The sequence below is a fragment of the Lagenorhynchus albirostris genome, chromosome 1 (assembly GCF_949774975.1).
Source record: "Lagenorhynchus albirostris chromosome 1, mLagAlb1.1, whole genome shotgun sequence".
NCBI classification, from domain to species: Eukaryota; Metazoa; Chordata; class Mammalia; order Artiodactyla; family Delphinidae; genus Lagenorhynchus; species Lagenorhynchus albirostris.
In genome coordinates, this window is record NC_083095.1 from 3284912 (window position 1) to 3305359 (window position 20448).

General features: G+C 54.6%; 1 protein-coding gene across 2 annotated transcripts in view; it reads right to left on the minus strand.

The window, feature by feature from the left end:
• Nucleotides 1-9007: 9007 nt before the first annotated feature.
• DYNC1H1 (dynein cytoplasmic 1 heavy chain 1) overlaps nt 9008-20448 on the minus strand; it is a 66907-nt gene continuing 55466 nt past the window's right edge. The window contains exons 57-78 of one of the 2 annotated variants that reach the window (XM_060158693.1): nt 18456-18609; nt 17661-17807; nt 17414-17564; nt 17007-17260; nt 16796-16930; nt 16587-16681; nt 16238-16412; nt 16011-16086; nt 15148-15308; nt 14906-15017; nt 14743-14803; nt 14525-14648; nt 14284-14397; nt 13665-13835; nt 13358-13575; nt 13166-13269; nt 11442-11653; nt 10862-11015; nt 10161-10303; nt 9861-10029; nt 9535-9662; nt 9008-9366 (exon numbers count right to left, since the gene is read on the minus strand). In XM_060158693.1, coding sequence (XP_060014676.1) covers nt 9238-9366; nt 9535-9662; nt 9861-10029; nt 10161-10303; nt 10862-11015; nt 11442-11653; nt 13166-13269; nt 13358-13575; nt 13665-13835; nt 14284-14397; nt 14525-14648; nt 14743-14803; nt 14906-15017; nt 15148-15308; nt 16011-16086; nt 16238-16412; nt 16587-16681; nt 16796-16930; nt 17007-17260; nt 17414-17564; nt 17661-17807; nt 18456-18609 — 3187 coding nt within the window. In that variant the 3' untranslated portion in view covers nt 9008-9237. Of the gene's footprint in view, nt 9367-9534; nt 9663-9860; nt 10030-10160; nt 10304-10861; nt 11016-11441; nt 11654-13165; nt 13270-13357; nt 13576-13664; nt 13836-14283; nt 14398-14524; nt 14649-14742; nt 14804-14905; nt 15018-15147; nt 15309-16010; nt 16087-16237; nt 16413-16586; nt 16682-16795; nt 16931-17006; nt 17261-17413; nt 17565-17660; nt 17808-18455; nt 18610-20448 lie in introns of those variants that run through there. The other variant, XR_009542335.1, reaches the window with a different exon arrangement.

Here is a 20448-nt window from a genome sequence, read left to right on the forward strand (position 1 = left end):
ATTTATTTTAAACTATACATAATATTTCCACTAAATTGCAAGGAGATTTGGGACAAAATTTGAAATTGGTCATTGACTATATATTATTTTTAAGCAATCTTAATATTCAAAAACAGTCCACAGCTTCTTGTTGGACAGGATTGAATGCACGCATTCTTCTCTGCTCCTCCCTAATAAATACAACTATAAACCCGAGAGATAATGTAAGAAGCTACCAAAGGAGAATGCTGAAAGGTGGTGAGAGGAAAGCCAGATACTTTGGTACCCCAGGACTGGTGGAGCAACTTAACGAGATGAAGGTTTACGGCTGCCCCTGACACACACACATACGCTGCAAGCGGACCCAGAAGTTTCCCAACCCCCATCCAGCAACAGAAGGCAGCTCAAGTTGGCTCATTCATTTCCCTAATTGAACAGGGGTTCAAATAAAAATTATAAGTGCGTGATACTCAAGACAATGATATTTAAAAGTAAGAAAGGTAAAAAGAAGTGAGTGGAAGCAAAATTTCTACACTTCATCTGAAGTGGTAAGACGTTGATACCAGTAGATTATTATAAGTCACATATGTATACTGTTACACCCAGAGCAACCAATACAAAAACTATATAAAGAAACACATTCAAATACACTGTCACATATAAATGGAGAAAATCCAGCTAAAATTTGGTTGAGCTGGGATTGGAACTTAGGCAATCTGGCTTCAGAGCTGTGCTCTTGACTTCTCTGCTAGATTTTCTCTCAGTAGTTAGACACCACATATCTGTAGAAATGAGTAAAATAGCTAATACTATTGTCCACAAATCAGACACAAAATTAAATCATTTTCATGCATTAGTTCACTTAATTCAAACAATACTCCCATAGGACAGTTATATTTATCCCCATTTTACAAGGAAAAAGTTGGAGCATTTAGAATTTACTTGCCCATATCGATGCTGAAAACTCGATCTCTTTGCACTGGGGATGAATTGAATCACGAAGACAGAGTTTTGGGTGAAGTAGAAAAGAACAGCTTTACTGCGTTGCCAGGCAAAGGGGGACACAACAGGCTCATGCCCTTCAAAAACTGTCTCCAGAACGTATTTATTTGGAGCGTCCGTTCTTTTTTTTTTTTTGGCCAGGGCTCGCACCCCGTGCCCCCTGCAGGGAACGCGTGGAGTCCTAACCACTGGACCACCAGGGATGTCCTGGAGCGTTCCTTCTTGTTCTTTGTGCACTTAGGAAAGGGGGATACTGTTCAGTCTCCTGACTTCCCTTTAGACTATGACACTTGAACAATATTTGCTGAGAACCTACCCTGGCTGGCCCAGGGGCTGGGAGTTGAGCCGATGAAGGTGTCCTTGGAAGATGTTCACATCCAGGATTGTTTCTTGTTAGAGAGAGAGAGAGAGAGAGAGAGAGAGAGAGAGAGAGAGAGAGAGAGAGAGAGTGTGTGTGTGTGTGTGTGTGTGTGTGTGTGTATATGTGTGTATGCGTGTGTGTGTGTGTGTGTGAGTGTGCACAGGGGTTTATCTTGAGAAATTCGACCTTCAAAGACTTCTTGCTCTCTCAGGTTCCTGGTCCAGGAAAGGTGCTCAGATATTTGAAGCTTGGCGCAGATCTTAGTTTCACGTGGGTAGAAAACTAAAGCCCTAGCCTCCTGTGAGATGACAGGCTGTTTCCAGGCTGCCTGTCTGCACTCGGATAAAGCTAATCGTCTTAGAAACCACTTTGGGGGAAGAAGAGTTTGAGAAATCTTTCAGGACAAATTTTATTGCAAGGAAAGGATGCCCATTTTGAGCTGTTGGTTAGTTTTTGAATATTGTTAAGTGAGAACTTTTTGAGTGTGTTTTTCCTTTGAAGCGGGCATGCAAAATTGAGTTAAGCACTGGGGCCCACCGAGGTGCCCCGTTTGGCATGCGCTGAATCCCTTCGTCCCCAGCATGCCTCTTCCATGTGGTCATATGGAGGGTGGGGGCCAGGAGGCTCACGATATATTTTCTCCTTTGCAGATCTTGAGAGTAGATTTGCTAAGCTCCTCTTTGTCGAAAGACCATTTTGCATCTGCTCTGTTCTTTTCTCCAGACCAGCGTCTCTCTCCCCCAACTCCCCTGCTCTCAGAAGCTGGCTCTCTGGACTTCACCTCCACCTTCTATTTGCGGCCGTTGCTCCTGGACTCCAGGTAGGAACCTTCAGAAGTTGCTCCAGTTCGGGAGCTGGCGTGTCCCTCAGGGGTGTTCCTCCTGGGTGCGGCTCCAGGGGTGGGGCGACCTGGGCTGCAGAGCCTCTGAGGTTTTGGGCTTGTTTTGGGAAGGCCCGTTATCTTTTCCCTCTTTCTGCCTTGTTAGCAGGCTTTTTTTTTTTTTTAAATTGGAGTATAGTTGATTTACAAACAATGTTGTGATAGTTTCAGGTGTACAGCAAAGTGATTCAGTTTTATGTATATATCCATATATATTCTTTTTCAGATTTTTTTCCATTATAGGTTATTATAAGGTATGGAATATAGTTCCCTGTGCTGTACGGTAGGCCCTTGTTTATTTTATATTTAGTAGTTATATCTGTTAATCCCAAATTCCTAATTTATTCCTCCCCCCTCCTTTCCCCTTTGCTAACCATAAGTTTGTTTTCTATGTTTGTGAGTCTATTTCTGTTTTTTTTTTAAATTAACTTATTTAATTAATTTATTTTTGGCTGCATTGGGTTTTCGTTGCTGTGTGTGGGCTTTCTCTAATTGCAGCAAGTGGGGTCTACTGTTCATTGCAGTGCACAGGCTTCTCATTGTGGTGGCTTCTCCTGTTGCGGAGCACAGGCTCTAGGCGTGCAGGCTGTGGCTCGCGGCCTTCAGTAGTTGTGGCTTGCGGGCTCCAGAGCGCAGGCTCAGTAGTTGTGGCGCACGGGCTTAGTTGCTCCACAGCATGTGGGAGCTTCCCAGACCAGGGATCGAAACTGTGTCCCCTGCATAGGCAGGCAGATTCTTAACCACTGCACCACCAGGGAAGCCCTATTTCTGTTTTGTAAATGAGTTCATTTGTATCATTTTTTAGATTCCATGTATAAGTGGTATCATGTGATATTTGTCTTTTTCTTACTTCACTTAGTATGATAATCTCTAGGTCCATCCATGTTGCTGCAAATGGCATTATTTCATTCTTTTTTATGGATGAGGAATATTCCATCGTATATGTTAGCAGGCATTTAATTTCTTTTTTTTGGCCGTGTCTTGCAGCTTGCGGGATCTTAGTTCCCTGAGTAGGGATTGAATCCATGCCCTCTGCAGTGAAAACACAGAGTCCTCACCACTGGACCGCCAGGGAGCTCCCAGCAGGCATTTAATTTTTATTATTAATTTTTTTTGCTATTATCCAGTATTTTACTAATGCATTAAAGCATTCTATTTACAAAGTGAATTTTTTAAAGCTTCAGTAGGAAAATTTGGCAAGTGTTCAACCTGCAACAAATGTCTACTTACCACATTGACCCTTTGCCAGTTAGTACATGAAACCAGCAAAAGATGCCAGAAGAGGCTGAGAGACAAACGCACCATCTCATCTTCCATTTCTGTCTTCCTGTTGGGCTTTTACTCCTCTGGTTTAATAACCACAATTGTGCAAAGTTGAGGCCCCGATGGGCAAGGGGATGGGACTAGGACAGGTCAGGGGCAGACCCAGGACTGGCCAGCAGTTGGTTTGCTGGTCCCTCATTTTTCCATTTTAAAACCCCAGGTTAGGGACTTCCCTGGTGGTCCAGTGGTTAAGACTTTGTGCTTCCACTGCAGGGGGTGCAGGTTCGATTCCTGGTCAGGGAACTAAGATCCTGCAAGCTGTGTGGTCTGTGGCCAAAAAAGAAAAAAACAAAAACCCAGGTTACCAGGTTATGACTTCTTGACACCTGTGAAGTCTATGAAAAAGACCTTTTCCCAGGTGGCCCCTGGGATTGTTTCTGGCTTTTTGTGTGTGTGTGGCCATGCTGCATGGCTTGCGGGACTGGGACTTGAACCCACATGCCGGGTATTTCTCCCCACGTGTTGGGAATATCACTTTAAATGATTGAAATTCTGGCGACAAAAGTTGAATTCAGGATGATTTCATGTCTAACCTGGTCTTTTTGCCATCCTTGGTGCTTTCATGTTTGACTACAGATGCCTCCAGCCCAGGTTGGGGGCTGTCCCATCCCTCACAAACCGAACAGTGCCGTGATCTGCTCTTGTTCTTTTGAAGTTCAAGTGAAAAGAACAGAATTCTTTAAGATCATATGATTTTTCTCTGAGTACAACACTTGTACTAACAGGACTTGTTAGCTTCCTGTGGCTGCCATAACAAATTACCACCAACCAGGTAGCTTGACGAAACAAGAGATTTATTCTCTCGCAGGCCTGGAGGCCAGAAATCTGAGATCCAGGTGATGGTTGGTTCCTCTGGAGACTGAGGGATACCCTGTCCTAGGCCTCTCTCCAGCTTCTGGTGGCTGCCAGAAACCCTGGGTTTGTGGTCACATCACTCCAATCTCTGCATCACTCCAATCTCACATCACTCCAATCTCTACATCGCCTTCTGCTCTGTGTGTGTGCGCATGTGTGTGTGTGTGAAATCTCTCTCTTAGAAGGATACCTGTCACTGGATTTAGGGCCCACCCTAAATTTAGGATGATCTCATCTTGAGATTCTTAATTATGTCTCAAAGACCCTTTTTCCAAATAAGGTCACAAGTTCTGGGGTTTAGGGTGTGGACATATATTTGAGGGAGGGGGTACCATTCATTCCACTCATTTTACGGGGCCTCCTGAGAGAATTTTGGACAGCACCCTCCCATCAAAGAAGAAACACTATATGGCATGCAGACTTCCACCACCCGGTGGATGGGTGACACTGATTTAAAATGTACTTTGGGACTTCCTTGGTGGTCCAGGGGTTAAGGTGCGACTAGGGTTCAATCCCTAGTCGGGGAGCTAAGATCCCACGTCTTGTGGCCAAAAAACCAAAACATAAAACAGAAGCAGTGTTGTAACAAATTCAAGAAAGACTTTAAAAAATAAATAAAATAAAATAAAATTGTACTTTTCCAGCGGCTGGGTGCCCTTTGAGCCTGATTCCCTTGGGTGGTGATTTGCATGGAGTTGGACGTTTCAGTGACATGTTCATCTCGGAGCAGCCAGTGAAATAATAAACCAGCACAGAGAGCAGCGTGCTAATCCCTCTCACATCCGTGATGGGCTCCTCAGCGGCTCACCCATTTTACTGATGGGGAGACTGAGGCTGGAGAAGCGACTTTATCTTTTCAATTATTTATTTATTTATTTATATTGAAGTATAGTTGATTTTGAAGTATAGCTGATTTACAGTGTTCTGTTAGTTTCAGGTGTACAGCCAAGTGATTCAGTTATACATACATATATATCAGATTCTTTTCCCTTGTAGGTCATTATATTGAGTCTAGTTCCCTGTGTTATACAGTAGGTCCTTGTTTATCTATTTTATATATAGTAGGGTGCATCTGTTATATTCTAAACTCCTAATTTATCCCTCCCTGCTTTCCCTCTGGTAACCGTAAGTTCGTTTTCTGTGTCTGTGCGTCTGTTTCTGTTTTGTATGTAAGTCAGGAGAAGCTACTTTATTTATTTATTGGCCTCGCTGTGCGGCTTGTGAGATCTTAGTTCCCAGACCAGGGATTGAACCCGGGCCCCGGCAGTGAGAGTGCTGAGTCCCAACCACTGGACAGCCAGGGAATTTTCTGGAAAAGCTACTTTAGACATCCGAAGTCGTGCAGCTGGGTTAGTAGCAGACGTGGATTTTGGACCCGGGAAGTCTGGTCCCAGGGCCATCAGTTATTCAGCCTCCAGGAGAATCTTTGTGGTTTCTGTCTTGGAGGTCTTGCTCTAGCCACAGTGAAAGGAGGGGCGTGTCATGCGGGGAGAGCATTTGGTTTGGGACGTACAGAGCGAGAGGTCTCTGGAGCCCACGTGCGTGACTCATCCGGGAAAATTCACTGAGTGCCGCTGCGTGCTCCTTGCCGGGCCAGGCTTGGGGGACACAGCTGTGGACACAGCAGCAAAAAGCCCAGGTGATGGAGCGCGAGCAGGTTGAAGGGGCTGCAGATCCCGGAGACAGAGGAGGAGGATACAGAGGATGTTAGAGAGAGATGAGCGCCAGGGAGAAAAGCGCAGCCTGTGTGTGTGAGAGAGAGAGAATGGCAGCTGAGGGCGGGGAAGGTTAGCACACGGGAGACACAGGGCCTCTAGGATGGCCTCACGCACACTCTGGTGTGTGTACCGGCCAGACGCTGGGCGGGCAGGGGGCACTCAGGGGTAGAGCTTAACGGACACGACTGGCAGGTAGCAATTTGGTGGCTCTCGGGACAGAGTGGTGACTTCTAAACTCTTCCACAGGAAATGTGCAAACAATACGTCTTCTAACATCTCCAGCTTCTGAGCAGAAGCCTTTGTAGTCACACGTGCGGCCCACCTGGAGTTGTCACCTGGGTTAGGCTGTAGCCTCGGCAGAGGGTCCTGAACTGCGGAGGGTGGTGGAAACTGCGGAGGGTGGTGGACGGGGAGAGAGCAGCGCAGCACCGTGGGGTAAATGAGCGGGGGCGGGGCGCTGCGAAGAGCCAGAGGAGAGAAGGTACAAGGTCACCCGGCTGAGACGGGCTGGGAGATCCTGGGGCCGAGAGCCACCTTCCGGGGGTGGAGGGGAGCGCGTGGGGTAGGGTGAGGAAGGGGCTGGGGGCCTCCCAAAGGCCCACTTTGACCTTGGCTAGGAAGTGTCCAGAAGGAGAGGCCAGGAAGAATTACTGTGTTTGTGTAACCTGGTGGCTTCGAGCTTGGTTTCAGAGAATTCTCCAGTAAATCTGCATGATAAGGGATTTTTTTTTTTTTTTTGGCCGTATGCGGGCCTCTCACTGTTGTGGCCTCTGCCGTTCGGCCATGGCTCACGGGCCCAGCCGCTCCGCGGCATGTGGGATCTTCTCGGACCGGGGCACGAACCCGTGTCCCCTGCATTCCACTGCGCCACCAGGGAAGCCCCTTTATGTCTTTTTTTAAGATTTAAACAATAGAAATGTATTGTCACAGTTTCGGGATCTAAGAGTCCGAGACGAAGGTGTTTGTTAGTAGTTTACGTCCAAAATAATGTCTCTGGGCCCCACTACTTCGCCTACAGATAGGTTTCCAGTTCAGGAAAGGCCCCGCCTCCCTTGAATCCCGGAGAATTTCCTTACTTTTGCTAAACATTTATGTATTTTTTAAACCTTGACTCGGGGCGGTAGGGGCCCACTGCTCTCTGGCTGACGTGTCTCCCGTTGGGCCCTTATGCCCCCAGAGCTCTTCACACGCAGCCGCCCTCGGGGAGCTCGGGCTCTCGGGATATTGGGATTGATGACAGAGTTTCATCAGGATAGTGAAAGCAGATGGGCCCCTGCCCCTGGCCTGAGAAGACTCCCTCTGCCCCGTCCCGTCCTTTCGCTGTCCCGTCTCCTCTCCCGAGCAGGGTGTCCTGATGGGGTAACATCTGAAAGAACAGGTGGCGGAGGCTCATTCCTTTTTCTCACTGAGCCTCTTTTTTTTTGGTTTGTTTATTATTTCTTTGGCTGCGTCGGGTCTTTGTTGCTGTGCGTGGGCTTTCTCTAGTTGCGGCAAGTGGGGGCTACTCTTCGTTGCCGTGCGCGGCCTTCTCATTGTGGTGGCTTCTCTTGTTGCAGAGCACAGGCTCTAGGCACGCGGGATTCAGTAGTTGTGACACGTGGGCTCAGTAGTTGTGGCTCGCGGGCTCTAGAGCGCAGGCTCAGTAGTTGTGGAACATGGGCTTAGTTGCTCCGTGGCATGTGGGATCTTCCCGGAGCAGCGAGGACTCTGTGTCCCCTGCATTGGCAGGTGGATTCTTAACCAATGTGTCACCAGGGAAGCCCCTGGTCCCCCTTTCTGCCGGCTCTGCCCACAGTCTAGCCTGAACCCCTGATGGCAGGTGAGGGGTAGTCTGATGTGGGGTCCCTCCTCGGGCCCCATGGACAGAACTTCCACGGGGGTGAGGCTGGGGGGCAGGAAGTAGTGGCTCAGGGTACTCCTTGTGGGGTCCACGGGGAACCCTGATGGGGAGCCTCAGTCCTGGGCCTGCAGTGCCCTGCCCCCACCCCCAGGACACATGGGGACGAGGGTCTGGCAGTGGGAGTGGCTCCTGCCCTGCGTCCCCACCCCTGCCAGGCCTTCAGGGCTTCTAGGATGGCATTCCTTCCCCTGTGCCCTGGAATCCCTGACCGGCACCACCCAGCACCTGTGCTCAAGACCCTTCCCCATAAATGGGGTGGGGGGGGGCGAAGAAGGCTCAGGCGGGGCCAGGCACTCACGGTGGGCCTCCCGGGGCTCTCCCGGGCATTAGCAGCGCTTGGGCGAGAGCCTGCGGCACCGTTAAATACTCCCGGTGACTGAAGAAAAGCTAAAAGGCCTCATTGGTTCAGAAAAAACCATGTAAAATGGGCCCCAACCTTCAGTCCGATACCGCTCTGGACTTCCTCAGGCCCCCCAGGGACCCCAGAGGGCCCGTCCGGAGCTGGGTGGGAGGCGGCTCCGGCTCTGAGGCCCCTGGCCGCTCCGCGGAGGCCACTGGGGCTGGGAGGGTGTGGGCAGGGCCAGGGCGTCCAGTCGGGCCTCAGGCCGTCACCGCGCTGGGGCCGAGCTTGGCTCACAGGCAGCCCGCGGCAGGACGGCCGGGGTCACGGCGGGGCCTGCGCTGATGCCTGGGCCGGCGCCCCGGCGCCCCAGGAGCTCTCGCGAGGCCCCGCATAGGCCAGAAACCTGCTTCGCAGGACAGCATGCCCGTCACTTCCAGCCACCACCCTAGGGTCGTGGGAACGAAGGCGCCAGAGAGGAGGCGGGACGAGGGCGTCCACCTGGGCCACGGGTTCCTGGTGACGGACACGGCGCCAGCCCCACGCCCCGGGAGCGCCAGCGCTCTCCTAGGAACGGGGCTGCCTCTGTGTTGTGAAGGGTCCAGGGTGTCCACAGGAACCGGAGCTGAGACAAGAGGCCGGAGCCGGCTCATGCTTAGTGTTTTATTTCATAAAACAAGCCATGCTTCGGCCCTCAAAACCACGTCCCTGTATCCCTCCCGTTTCCACCTCCCAGCCGTCTGGCTTCTTTCGGCTTCTTCTAGCCTCACACCAACAACTTTCCTTTGACAAGTCCGTACCTTCCACACATCCTAATAACGAATAAACGTTAAATATTAATTTTACTGTTACAGAAAGGGGCGCTAGAAAAGGCGAGTCTCACTCGGTGCAGAGAACGGCAACGCCGCGCTCGTAGAAGCTGCGTGGGTCCTCCTTGGTCGCGATTTCAAAGTCCACGGTGAAGATGAGGTCTGCTCGGGTGAAGTTCAGGTAGACGGGAAGGGTCACCTGCGAGGAAAGGGGGCTCTGGGGCAGGGGCTTCACGCAAGAGGGAACGGACGGTTCCTCCTGTGACGTAGGGACTCGCGGCCGGGAGAGGGCGGGGACGTCGCCCTGGCGCCCGGTGGGCATCCTCAGAGCCTCCCTGACCACAGAGGACGGGAAGGAGCCACTCACCACGTTAGCCTTTTTCTCTGCGCTTGTCTGCTTGACCCAGCGCAGCTGCGTCAGGGGGAGGACGGTGGAGATGGCGTTGGAGAGCGAGAGCTTGTTGTTGTTGCACGTGGCCCCCTGGAGCTTCAACCCTGTGGGGGGGCGGGCGGTCAGGACCCCCCGAGGGGAGCACGAGCTGTGCGGCCACGGGCCTGGGCTCTAACTTAACGCGTTCGCGTGGGAACCACCAGCAGGCGGCCCGCGAGGGGGCTGAGCTGCAGGCCCGGGGACAGGGGAGGGGAACCTGAGAGAGAAGAGAAGCCCGGCCGGCCGGAGTGGCCCCCACTCACCCGTGACCCCAAAGCTGCAGGCGTCCAGCGTGGTGCTCTGCGAGGTGGTGACGTTCACCTCCAGGCAGAGCTCCTCCAGGGACCAGCTGTTGGCCTGGGCCACGTACTGCCTGGTGGCAGTGATGTACGCCTCGGGCACGAACAGGCCGCCCAGGCACACGTGGATGTTCTGTGGGAAGAAGCAGCCCCAGCTGAGAGCCGGCCCCACCGGGCCTGAGAGCCAGCACCCGGGCCAGCTGCCGACCCTCCCCGGGGACCCTCCCGGGGACCCTCCCCCAGCTCCTCAGGAGTGGCCACCACCTTTAGCTCCTTGGCGCCACCAGAGGCAGCCGCCAGTGAGATGTTCTGCAGCTGTTTGATCCTCTCACTGAAGTCGGAGACCCACTGGATGACAGTCATGCCGGCGGGCACCGTGTAGTGGGACCAGCTCCGGGGCAGAATTCCTGCAAGCGAGGAGCCCCGGCCTGGCATCAGTGCCGACAGTTCCCCCGGCGCAGGTGGGCACACAGCTGAGCGCTGGCAGGTCTGCCCCCGCGTGCAGGCTCTGCTGCTTCCCCTCCCTGGTGCCCCTCACGCCCTGCATGGGCCACCATCCCCACCGCACGTGCTCCGCGCCCAGTCCAGGTGACCCACGGGACGCGTCTGGAGGAGCACAACCGCCCCGAGGAACCACAGCTACAAACCCCCGCCACGGGCAGCTCGGCGGTACTGCCAATGGAGGCTCTCAGAGCCGATGGAAACCCCGGGGGTCCCTGTGCCTTTGGACTCCAGCACCCTGCCCTAGTCCTCCCTAAAGACTGCAGAAGTGAGTAAAGATTCTGTTCAGTGCTCAGTGAACCAGCATAAAACGGATACAAATTCTCGGGCGTTTCTAAGTCTGCTCCCAGGTGCGGGCATCGAGCTGCCCTGAGGGAAGTCTGGGCGAGGCCCGGCCGGGACCTGCCGCCACTCTGAGGGGCTCCTGGGAGAACCCCTGCACCCCAGCGGCACCGCGGGCGCACCTTTCACCAGCTCGTTGATTAGTGTGCGCAGGTAGTTGGTCTGCTTCTTCTTGCCCTCGCACACCTGCACAACGTCAGCAAGATCCTGGCGGACGTCCTGGAGTAACTTGGCGCCCATCTTCACCTCTCTCTCAAAGAATCTGAACAGAGGATCCTACAGGTGTTGGGAAAGAAGGCCAGAGTGAAGGAGGGGAGGGAGTCTGGGAAGAGGTCTTTTCTCCAGCAGAAAAGACAACCAGAAGTAACTCAGCCTCAGGGAGCCCCGGTTTCATAGCCCTCCCCGTATTATTCACAGTGTCACCCCAGCTCGACCCTGCACTAAACCTCGCATGAAGCTGCGGGCCTGCCTGACCGATGGCAGCTCTGGGCAATTCTGTAAAGGAGAACGGCTGCCGCCGCTTCCTTGGGAGTCATTCACCTCCTCGTGGAAGACGCACCACCTTCATCCTAGGGAGTTCCCTCCAGCCCGGCCCAGGCGCGCGCGCGCTCCGAGACAACACGGAGGTCGGCTCGACCCGCCCGGTCCCACTTGCTAGGACCCCCCCAAGCCGCAGGACTCGGCGGGGGAAGGGCCAGCCACCTTGATGTTCTCCACCGTGCGTTTGAGGTGGCTCAGCGTCTGAGGAATGAGATGCAGCCAGTTGGACGCGGTGGTGTGCAGCGTCCGCATCCAGGCGGGGCGCCCGTCGGACGTGGCATCCGGCCTCGTCTTCTTCTCCGTCTCTGCGTAGGCCAGGTCGTCCTCGTCCTCCAGCATCTGCATCTTCAGCATTTTACTGATCATGTCCACGCCTGGGCCGCAGGGAGAGAGTGCACAGCAGGAGAGCAGAGAGAAAGGGACTTGAAGGTAAAGGCCGCACGATGCGTTTGTTTCACAGGTGTAACTGTGTGCCCTGCAAGGTACCACGCGGGTACCTGTCCTAAAGCACGGAGGACGGCCTGACCAGAAAGGTAAGGCGGCAACGACAGAAGCAGCAGCACCACCAGGTCAAGTCCTGACTGCTGGGGCTGCTCCAGGGGCCGAGTGCAAACCCCAGAGGCCTCTGCTAGGCTCGTGCATCCACTGTCACCAGGGGGTGGGCTCTGGGCCGTGCCAGTGCCAGGCGGGGAGGCCACCTGGGCTGCTAACGCGTGACCACTTCCGGCTGAGACTGCACGGCGCCGTGTGGCGGCCTCCCGCGGGCTCTGGACTCTGCCTCTGCCTGCGGGTCCCTGACCCGAGTGGGGCGCTCCAAGTCCAGTTCCTGAGCGGCACTCTCACCTGGAGGCTGGGCTGGAGGACAGCACTCAGCTTCCCCAAGCCAGGCCCCTGTGGCTCACACCTCACGGCCTCCACGTGGGCCACACCACCTGGGGCACCATCAGCTCTGGCGTGACATGGGGCTCAGATGACAGTCACTACAGTGCTGAGCGGGACCCAGCGCCGGTCCCAGCAGGCAGCACGGGTATTAACTCGCTAAGTGATCTCAGTACACGCTGCTGTATGAGACAAGGCCCAGCGCCCCCCCACCCCCACCCCCGGCCGAGACCTGCCCAGCACCCAGGCCTCAAGCCCTCCTCTGCTTCCCTGCTGGCCAGCCCGGCCTCCCATTTGGTCACCTGTGGGGCCTGCCACCCCCCACCTCCCCCAGCGAGAGGCACACATTCAAGGTCGTCGTCAGTCAGAAAGCAGGCCCCATGGCTAGGGGTTCTTCTCATTACAGAGCTGAACCGCGGGCCTGAGGTGAACTGTTGGGGTCTGTCCTATCAACCAGGGTGTGAGTTTGGGCAAATCACCCATCTTCTGGGCCTGTTTCCCATAAAGAGAAGCCTGGCTCAGATGAGCAGTTCTCAAACCCGAGTGTCTCAGCGACCGGGGGGCTTATCAAAACAGACGCCAGGCCCCAGCAAGTCCAGTTCTGATTCCCCGGCGTGGGGCCCGAGGACCTGCCTGTCTAAATTTGCAGGGGAGGCTGAAGCTGTGGGTCTGGGGACCACACTTCGAGAACCACTGGGTTAGATGATTTCTTGAATAGTCCTGAAGTTCCAAAAAAGCGTATTCCAAAGAGAGACTAAAAGATTTAAAACGTCACTTAATGCCAAGAGTTTAAAAACACTGAACAGGAGAAAAAATGAAATTTCTTCTGAACCTAAGACAAAAAACCTAAATGCAATTTCCCGACTCCATGTAAGCAGCTATCGAGCCTTTTCCCCAGGACGGAGCCTGTACCGCAGGAAAGACACCAGCGGGAGCAGATGGTTTTCCCTGCCCCCCGGAGTGGAGGGAGGGAGGTGCGGTCTGGGGGAGGACAGCTGGGTACCCACCCTGCGTGGTGAGCAGGACCTTCTCAGCGTTGTTGGGCAAGCCCAGCCAGGAGGGGGTCTGCGTGTCCGGGAGCAGCTCCACCCACTGCACGAACTCCTCTCGCCTGGAAAGGCGGCACGCTGTTAGTGCCGTTACACGCGGGCCGGAAGCGCGCGGTGCCTCCCCTGTGGGTCCCGGGGGCGGACGCATACCTGATGCCGTCTGGCATTTGGATGTCTTTGTGCCCGTCGACCTTGCAGGCCAGCTTAAATTCACTGTCGAAACTCCTGGTGGTGAAGAGACGCTCCAGGAAAGTGTTGAGCAGGCGCTGGTCGAACTCATTGTCCACCCGGCCGCCGTAGATGGACTGGGCCATCAAGGTCTTGAGCGCCGCCCAGGGGATCTTGTCTGGAGAGATGTTCTGCCTTCCCTGGGGGGTGGGGGAGGCTGGTCACGCCCACGGCAGGCGGCCACCTGTACGCGAGTCCCCCCCCCCACCACGGCACAGCCCACGCTTGCCTTGGCCGTGTCGTCCAGCCACGTGTCCACTGTGTCGCAGGCCGACCGCAGGTCAGACTCCCCGAATTCATACTTCTTCGACCACCCCAGGGGTGCATATCGTAAGCGTTCTTGGATGATGGCGTGGAACCAGGCCAGCAGGAAGTACAAGCGAGCACGCTCGTTGGGAGACTAGGTGGGGAAGTTAGCAAGGAGAGAATCACCAGAACGCAGCCCCCTTTCTAGCTAAGAAAATAGTGCAGAGCCTGTCGGAATCAAAGTCTTAAAAAGAGCTTTCCACGTCCTAACTTTCCACGTACTAACGTTGGAACCACTGTGATCTTAGTAATGAATACAAAAATTGTTGTTAGGAGAAAACTACGCCAATTTTTATATTAATAAAGGTGTACTCCCAACTATGCTATGTAACCAGAAAATTACATAGAAGAGAACAAGTTTCTAAAAATGGTAGAAAAGGTGGATTAAGGCACAAGAGGAAACAGCGCTTAAGAAACACAGAACCGATGCACCTCTCCTGCCACAACGCTCCCCTGCCCGCGAGCCGGGCCCCGGTCTCCTCTCGGCGCCCGGACGTCCGCGTGGCCGCTGCACCCAGCTCGACTCCGAGCCCCGTGCTCACCTTGCATATCCGAGACACGGGGATGCTGCTGAAGGTCCTCAGCATGTTGGCCTTCACGCCCGGCGGCGGCTCGAACACGAAGATGCGGCCCGCTCGGAGCAGGTTCACGGGCACCTGAGCAAGACACAGCACCCGTGACCGCGGTTTCCCCGTGCGTTTCAGCTCACACACACATGCACACGGACACACAGGTGCCAGCCCAGCGCCTGGCGCACCGCCTCGCGCCCTCCGTGCCGCCCACCTTGGGGTTGATCTCCATGGTGAGGAAGAGCCTGAAGCAGGCGTGCGGCTGCAGCGAGTGCAGCTTCTTCTCCAGCTGCATCAGCCAGCCCGGGGCCAGGTGCACGTTCTTCAGCATCACCCACCTGCAGCGCAGGGACAAGGCCGCAGCCACACCTCACCTTCCGGCCTGAGTTCTTGGGCACTCGGGCCTTGTAAAGCAAAACCAAACAAGCCTACCTGCCCGACTTCACGGCTGTATTTATTGCCTTATCTGCTTGGTTAAAGCCTTCTGCCGAGCCTGGTACCAGAAAGCTTAGTGTCAGCACATGGACTTGGACTTCAACGCCCACCCACATTGAAGTCTGGGGTGCCCCCCGTGGAACTGACCAAGCACCCTTACCGATGGCAATGGACGTGATCTGTGTGTTCTGCTCAGCTGCGAGGTCCTCCACGTGCCCGCTGGCATCGTAACCAGGCACAGAGCACATTAGGACAGGGGTGTTTGGCTTTACCTGCAGATCAGGAAGTCGGAATTGGGTGAGAGAGCATCCCACCCGACAGCGCACCTGTCGAGGGAGGAGAGCCCTGCGGAGGGGCTCGTGAAAACGGGCTGGGTTCAGAGTCCGCGGGGCCAGAGCGTACCTCTGTGTCCACGATGTGGGTCAGGTCGAGCGGCTGCTCCATGATGGACATGAAGGAATCCCCGAGGTTTGTGGAGACAAACATGTGAGCCATGGCCAGCAGGCGGTCGGGGCGGAAGGCCTGAATCAAGAGCAGCCGGTGGATGGCTTGCCCGATGGGAGCTGAAACGAGGCCGTGAGAAGGGCTGGGGGTTGGTGACAGCACAGACTTTGAGATGTTCTCCCGCCTGGACTGCTCTTGCCACCAGCTCTCGCTCTGCAAACACTCATTGTCCGAGACTCAGCTCAAACACCCCAGACACCACGACGTCCGCTCTGTCCTCTCTGCCTGAGAACTGCCACCACCTCCACGCTGTCACTGAGCCCTCTGGGAAGAGCTGTGACAAGACCTACGCCTGGGTCTGTGGGTGATGAGCGGTGACTGATCCTAAATGGCTGACTACATCGTACCCCCTTGTGGAGAACGCTGCAGGTTCTCAGGAACGTCTAAGATCGCAGACGCCCTCCAGCCCACGACTGAGCTGCAGCCACGCTGGACATCACCTTTTCTTCCTCCCCATCGTGGGGCCTGTCTGGTCCAGAGCCTCGCGTAACACGCTCGAAACCAGCTGGTTTCCCCCCGATGTTGGGCAAGGACCTTCTGATCTATTTCTCTTTTGGTCTTTAAGCATGAGTTGCAACAGGAATTGGGAGTTTTTCGCTTTCTTACGCCTAAGCTGTCTCCTAAGTTTTAACACCGAAATACTTATCTCAGGAATCAATGGCTTTTTATCTTTGGGGAGCGTCCCTGCATTCAAGCAGCAAAGCCCAACTGTACACTCTGGTCCAGAACGAAAACAACGGGGGGGGCCTCGTGGGGCTTACTTGCAGGGCTTTCCTCGCTCCAGAGGTACGGCACCGTCTGCTCTGGGGAGCTGCTGTCCAGCCAGATGCCAAATTGCTGTGGGGGCAACAGCGGAAGTGAGGTTGGGACCAACGTGTCGATGTTTGACGTGAGAAAACACCGCACAACGACCTGGGTGTTACACGACACGCGCGACTCCCTGGGAGTAAGGCCAGCTTCCCCCCGGGAGCGTTCACAAGACACTTACCTCGTCTGCTTGAACCTTCGCAATCAGATCCCTAAACGCGGGCAGGCAGCTCAGCCGCACCGCCGCCTCGGCCTGCTCCACCGTCAGACCCTGGATCTTGGGCGTCGAGCCAGCGTTCAGGACGATCTCCTTCCCCCTCAGGAAGTGCTGGAACTCGGCATCGTAGGTGGGCTCCCTGGGAAGGGGGCAACAGTCAGCTGGGGTCTCTCAGATTCACTTCTACTGTCACTAAAAGAGCAATAATGGCTTTAAGAAGAAAAAAAAGCTCATCCCATCAGAAAATGCTGGCAGGCAGGCTGCAAAATGACGACGTTCTCTGGTGGAAAGTGGGGCGGGGCAGCCGACTTACCCAATGGTGCCCTTCAGTTTGATTCTCGCCAGCAGCATGGCGAAGGTGATGTGGTCCTGGTGCAGCATGCCTCGAGCTACCCGGTTAAACGCCACCTGCAGCCAAATGCAGGAAGCACTGCCGACCCTGAAGCACTACTCCCGAGCCCCCCACTGCACACACGCGCGCACGCACGCACGCACCCCGGGACAGCCGGGCGTGCGCCGTACCTGGAAGAGGTCCTTGGTGATGATGGAGAGGCGCTGCGTGTGGTCGGTGACGCCCTTCAGGTTCGGGTTCTCGTACAGGACGTTGTGGTAGATGTCCAGGAAGAACTGCAGGGAGTACTGGTACAGGAAGTGTATCTGGAAGTGGCGAAGGCGGCTGTTAGCGCCTGTGCAGGCGGGGCGGGAGTCCCCGGCTGGGCGCGGCCCCGCTCACCTGCTTCAGGGACTCCATGGTGAAATAGATGCTGCTGCAGGCGGTGGACAGCGGCAGGTACTGCTGGGACACAGTCTCCACCTCCTGCATCACAATGTCCGTCTCCTCGACTTTCCTCGTCACCTCGGCGGCCTCTTTCTTGAGGTTCTCCAGGGTCGTTATGATCGTGTCATCATCCAAAATGCGCCCTTTCACCTCATTCAGAGCTTGTAGCAGAGACTTTTCCAGCTGCCGTAAGCGCAGCTGGAATTCCCCTTAAATGAGGAGAACACCCAGCGCTCACTACAGGACCTACGTTCCTTCCAAGGAGTGCTCTGTGATGCGTCCGACACAAGCCCGGCGCACCCTCGTCCTGTGAAAGTTCAGGGCCCCGACCTGCACCGAGAACTGTGGATCCAGAGACATACCTTGGAGTTTAAGAAGATCGGAACGTTTTTCATCCACGTCAGGTCTTTCTGCCTTGAGAACTTCATTGAGACACTGGCTCTGCAAACTGCTACGGGTGACGGTGAAGTTGACGAAAGTAACCCGGGAACAGAGATCAGGTGGGAACTCGACCTGCCAAAAGGGGCGACAGACCAGGCAGCTTTGCTACACATCCGTGGCCTCACCTAACGCCGCCCCGTCTTCACGGAGGAGGGCCCCGTCCCTTACCGTGGGATCCCGGGTGGACAGGAAGATGACAAAGGATGGCGACAGGTCTATGTCCTGGTCACCGAGGGTGATCAGCACTCTCCCCCCTGTTCGCCGGACTTCACGGTTCAAAACTGGATTCAGAACTGGATCATAGCTCTCCACGTCCTATGTGTGTATATGTAGGTGTCATTGACAGGGAGAGTTTTACAGTGTTTATTTCCACCCATATAACTGACCTCCTACTCCAGATAAACACATCTCCCCAGAAGCCACCCAGCTATTTAGACCTGCGCTGCCCAATACGTGGCCATTAGGCACACGTGGCTACTTAGACAAAATTGAAAGTTCAGTTCCTTGTCGCGCTGGCCCGTGAAGTGCTCAACAGTGGGGCCGCCATGCAGTTCCGCACAAGCTAAAGAACGTTTCCGTCACTGTCCCGGTGGATGGTGACGATCTAGACCAACTAGAATTTTAAGTGCAAACACTGCTTCTGTTGGATTTTTTATAGATCTATCTCAGAACTTTAGCTTTGCCTTTTAAAAATTTTTTTGGCCACGCCGCTCGGCTTGTGAGATCTTAGTTCCCCGACCAGATGTTGAACCCGGACCCTCAGCAGTGAAAGTGCGGAGTCCTAACCACTGGACCATCGGGTAATCCCCTAACCTTGCTTTCATACCAGATGACGTCTTGCAAAGTTCAAAAAGTAGCACGTATTATGTGATTCACATCAACTGCATTTGCAAAAACCTAAATGCAGCCCTAAAGGCCTTCCCTGTGGGAAGCAGAGTCTGCAGAGCTGAGATGCACACGAACCTGGACCAGAAGGGGGTTGCCGAACCTCAGCGCACTCTCCAGGTTCTTCCTGAAGGCGTCGTCCAGGAAGCTGGTCCGTGTGATCTTGCGGTCCTTATACTCATTCATGATGAACTCTGTGGCCTGTCCTGAGGGGTCGATGATCAGTGGATACCTGAGGACGGGCCCCAGAGAAGGAGGTTAGAGGTCCACAGGAAGCACAAGGACGTGGCAGGCAGAGCCCGACAAGATGACGGGAAGGCTGTCCCACACTCAGCTGTGGGTTCCAGGTTTATCAGCAGAGACCAACGTGACCTAAGGCTTAATACTAAAATCATCTTTTTGAAGGACTTCTATGATGGGGAGGTAACTAAACCACAGACTCTGCTAAGAAGGGCTGTAGTTAAAGCTTCTTTTCTTTCTGGGACACACAGTGCTCTTCTAAGAAGTCCGAGCATACTGCACTAGGATGACCGTTCTCTGTAGAATTTACTGCTGCCCCTCTCAGGGCCAGCTCCTGCAGGGCAGGTATCAACACCACTGCTGCTGCAGCCCCGCGAGCTGACGGCTGGGAAGAGTTTACGCTGCCCAGGACCCTCTTCGCTCAATGCTCACAATAACCCTACAAGACAGGTGTTATCCTCACGTCCATTTCACAAAGGAGGAAAAAGGGGCACAGAAAGGCGAACATCATTTGTCCAGGGTCACACAGCTGCTTAACAAAAAAATGTTCAAAACATAATACACACACGTGATTGTATAAAATTCAGGAGCTACGAAAGGGCAAGTGGTGAGAACCGCCCCTCCCCCTCCTCCCTGGTCACCGGTTTCTGGTCCATGTACACAAAGGAGGTTTATGTGTTTAGACACACGTGTGTCCCCGGGGGAGCACACCACCCCACACTGTGGCCTGCCGGAAGCACCCTCACACGCGGGCTCTGGACGAAGGGCCAGGTCTGCAAGGGCCCCCGGCCTCCCACCGGGGGGACGCACGGTGACCTGTTCACTGGCCCCAACGAGGGGCGTCAGAGGCATTTCTGGGCCTCTGGTAGGACACACTCTGTCCTGTGAATGTTCTGAGATGCATCATTCTTCACGAGTGCCGGGCTTTGGGAGACCCGGAAGCATGCATTTCCATGTAAGACAAATGCAGCCCCCCACACAGACCCCTCATAGACGCCACAATGGATGGACATTCCCGCCAGCGGCCCCTGGCGAGACCCCGCGCCACTTGTGAGACCTGAGGGTTGGCTCCTCTTTGTGCCCTGGGGACAGTGGCATACAGCAAGGGCTCAAAGGTTCCAAGATGTGCAGATATGGTTAAACAGGACTCTGGGAATCAGTTTTTTGAAAGAGAAAGAAAACCCAGGGTGGCTGGGTTTGGGAGCTGCCACAGAGGAGGGGGTCAGTCCTTGAACTGCTCTGTGAGCCCCCCTCGGCTGCAGGCCCGCTCCTCCTCTTACTCTGGCCCCCTCCTTAAACCAAAATCAGGGAGCCGCTTCCCTTACCTCTCTCTCTAGCTAAACACTTCCAATTCTTGTAATATTTTAAGAGACAGTCTGTTTTTTGTTTTTGTTTTTTGGCCGCACTGCATGGCTTGGGGGATCTTAGTTCCCCAACCAGGGATCGAACCCACACCCCTGGCAGTGAAAGCACCGAGTCCCAACCACTGGACCGCCGGGGAATTCCCGAGAGGGTCTGTTTTGATTTTCGCCCAATACACAGCCATGCCCATCAATTTCAAAAGGTTACAGGAGGCTTCCCTGGTGGCGCAGTGGTTAAGAATCCACCTGCCAATGCAGGGGACACAGGTTCGAGCCCTGGTCCGGGAAGATCCCACATGCCACGGAGCAACTAAGCCCGTGCGCCACAACTACTGAGCCTGCACTCTAAAGCCCGTGTGCCACAACTACTGAGCCAGCATGCCACAACTACTGAGGCCCGTGCGCCTAGAGCCCGTGCTCCGCAGCAAGAGAAGGCCCTGCAATGAGAAGCCCACGTGCTGCAACCAAGA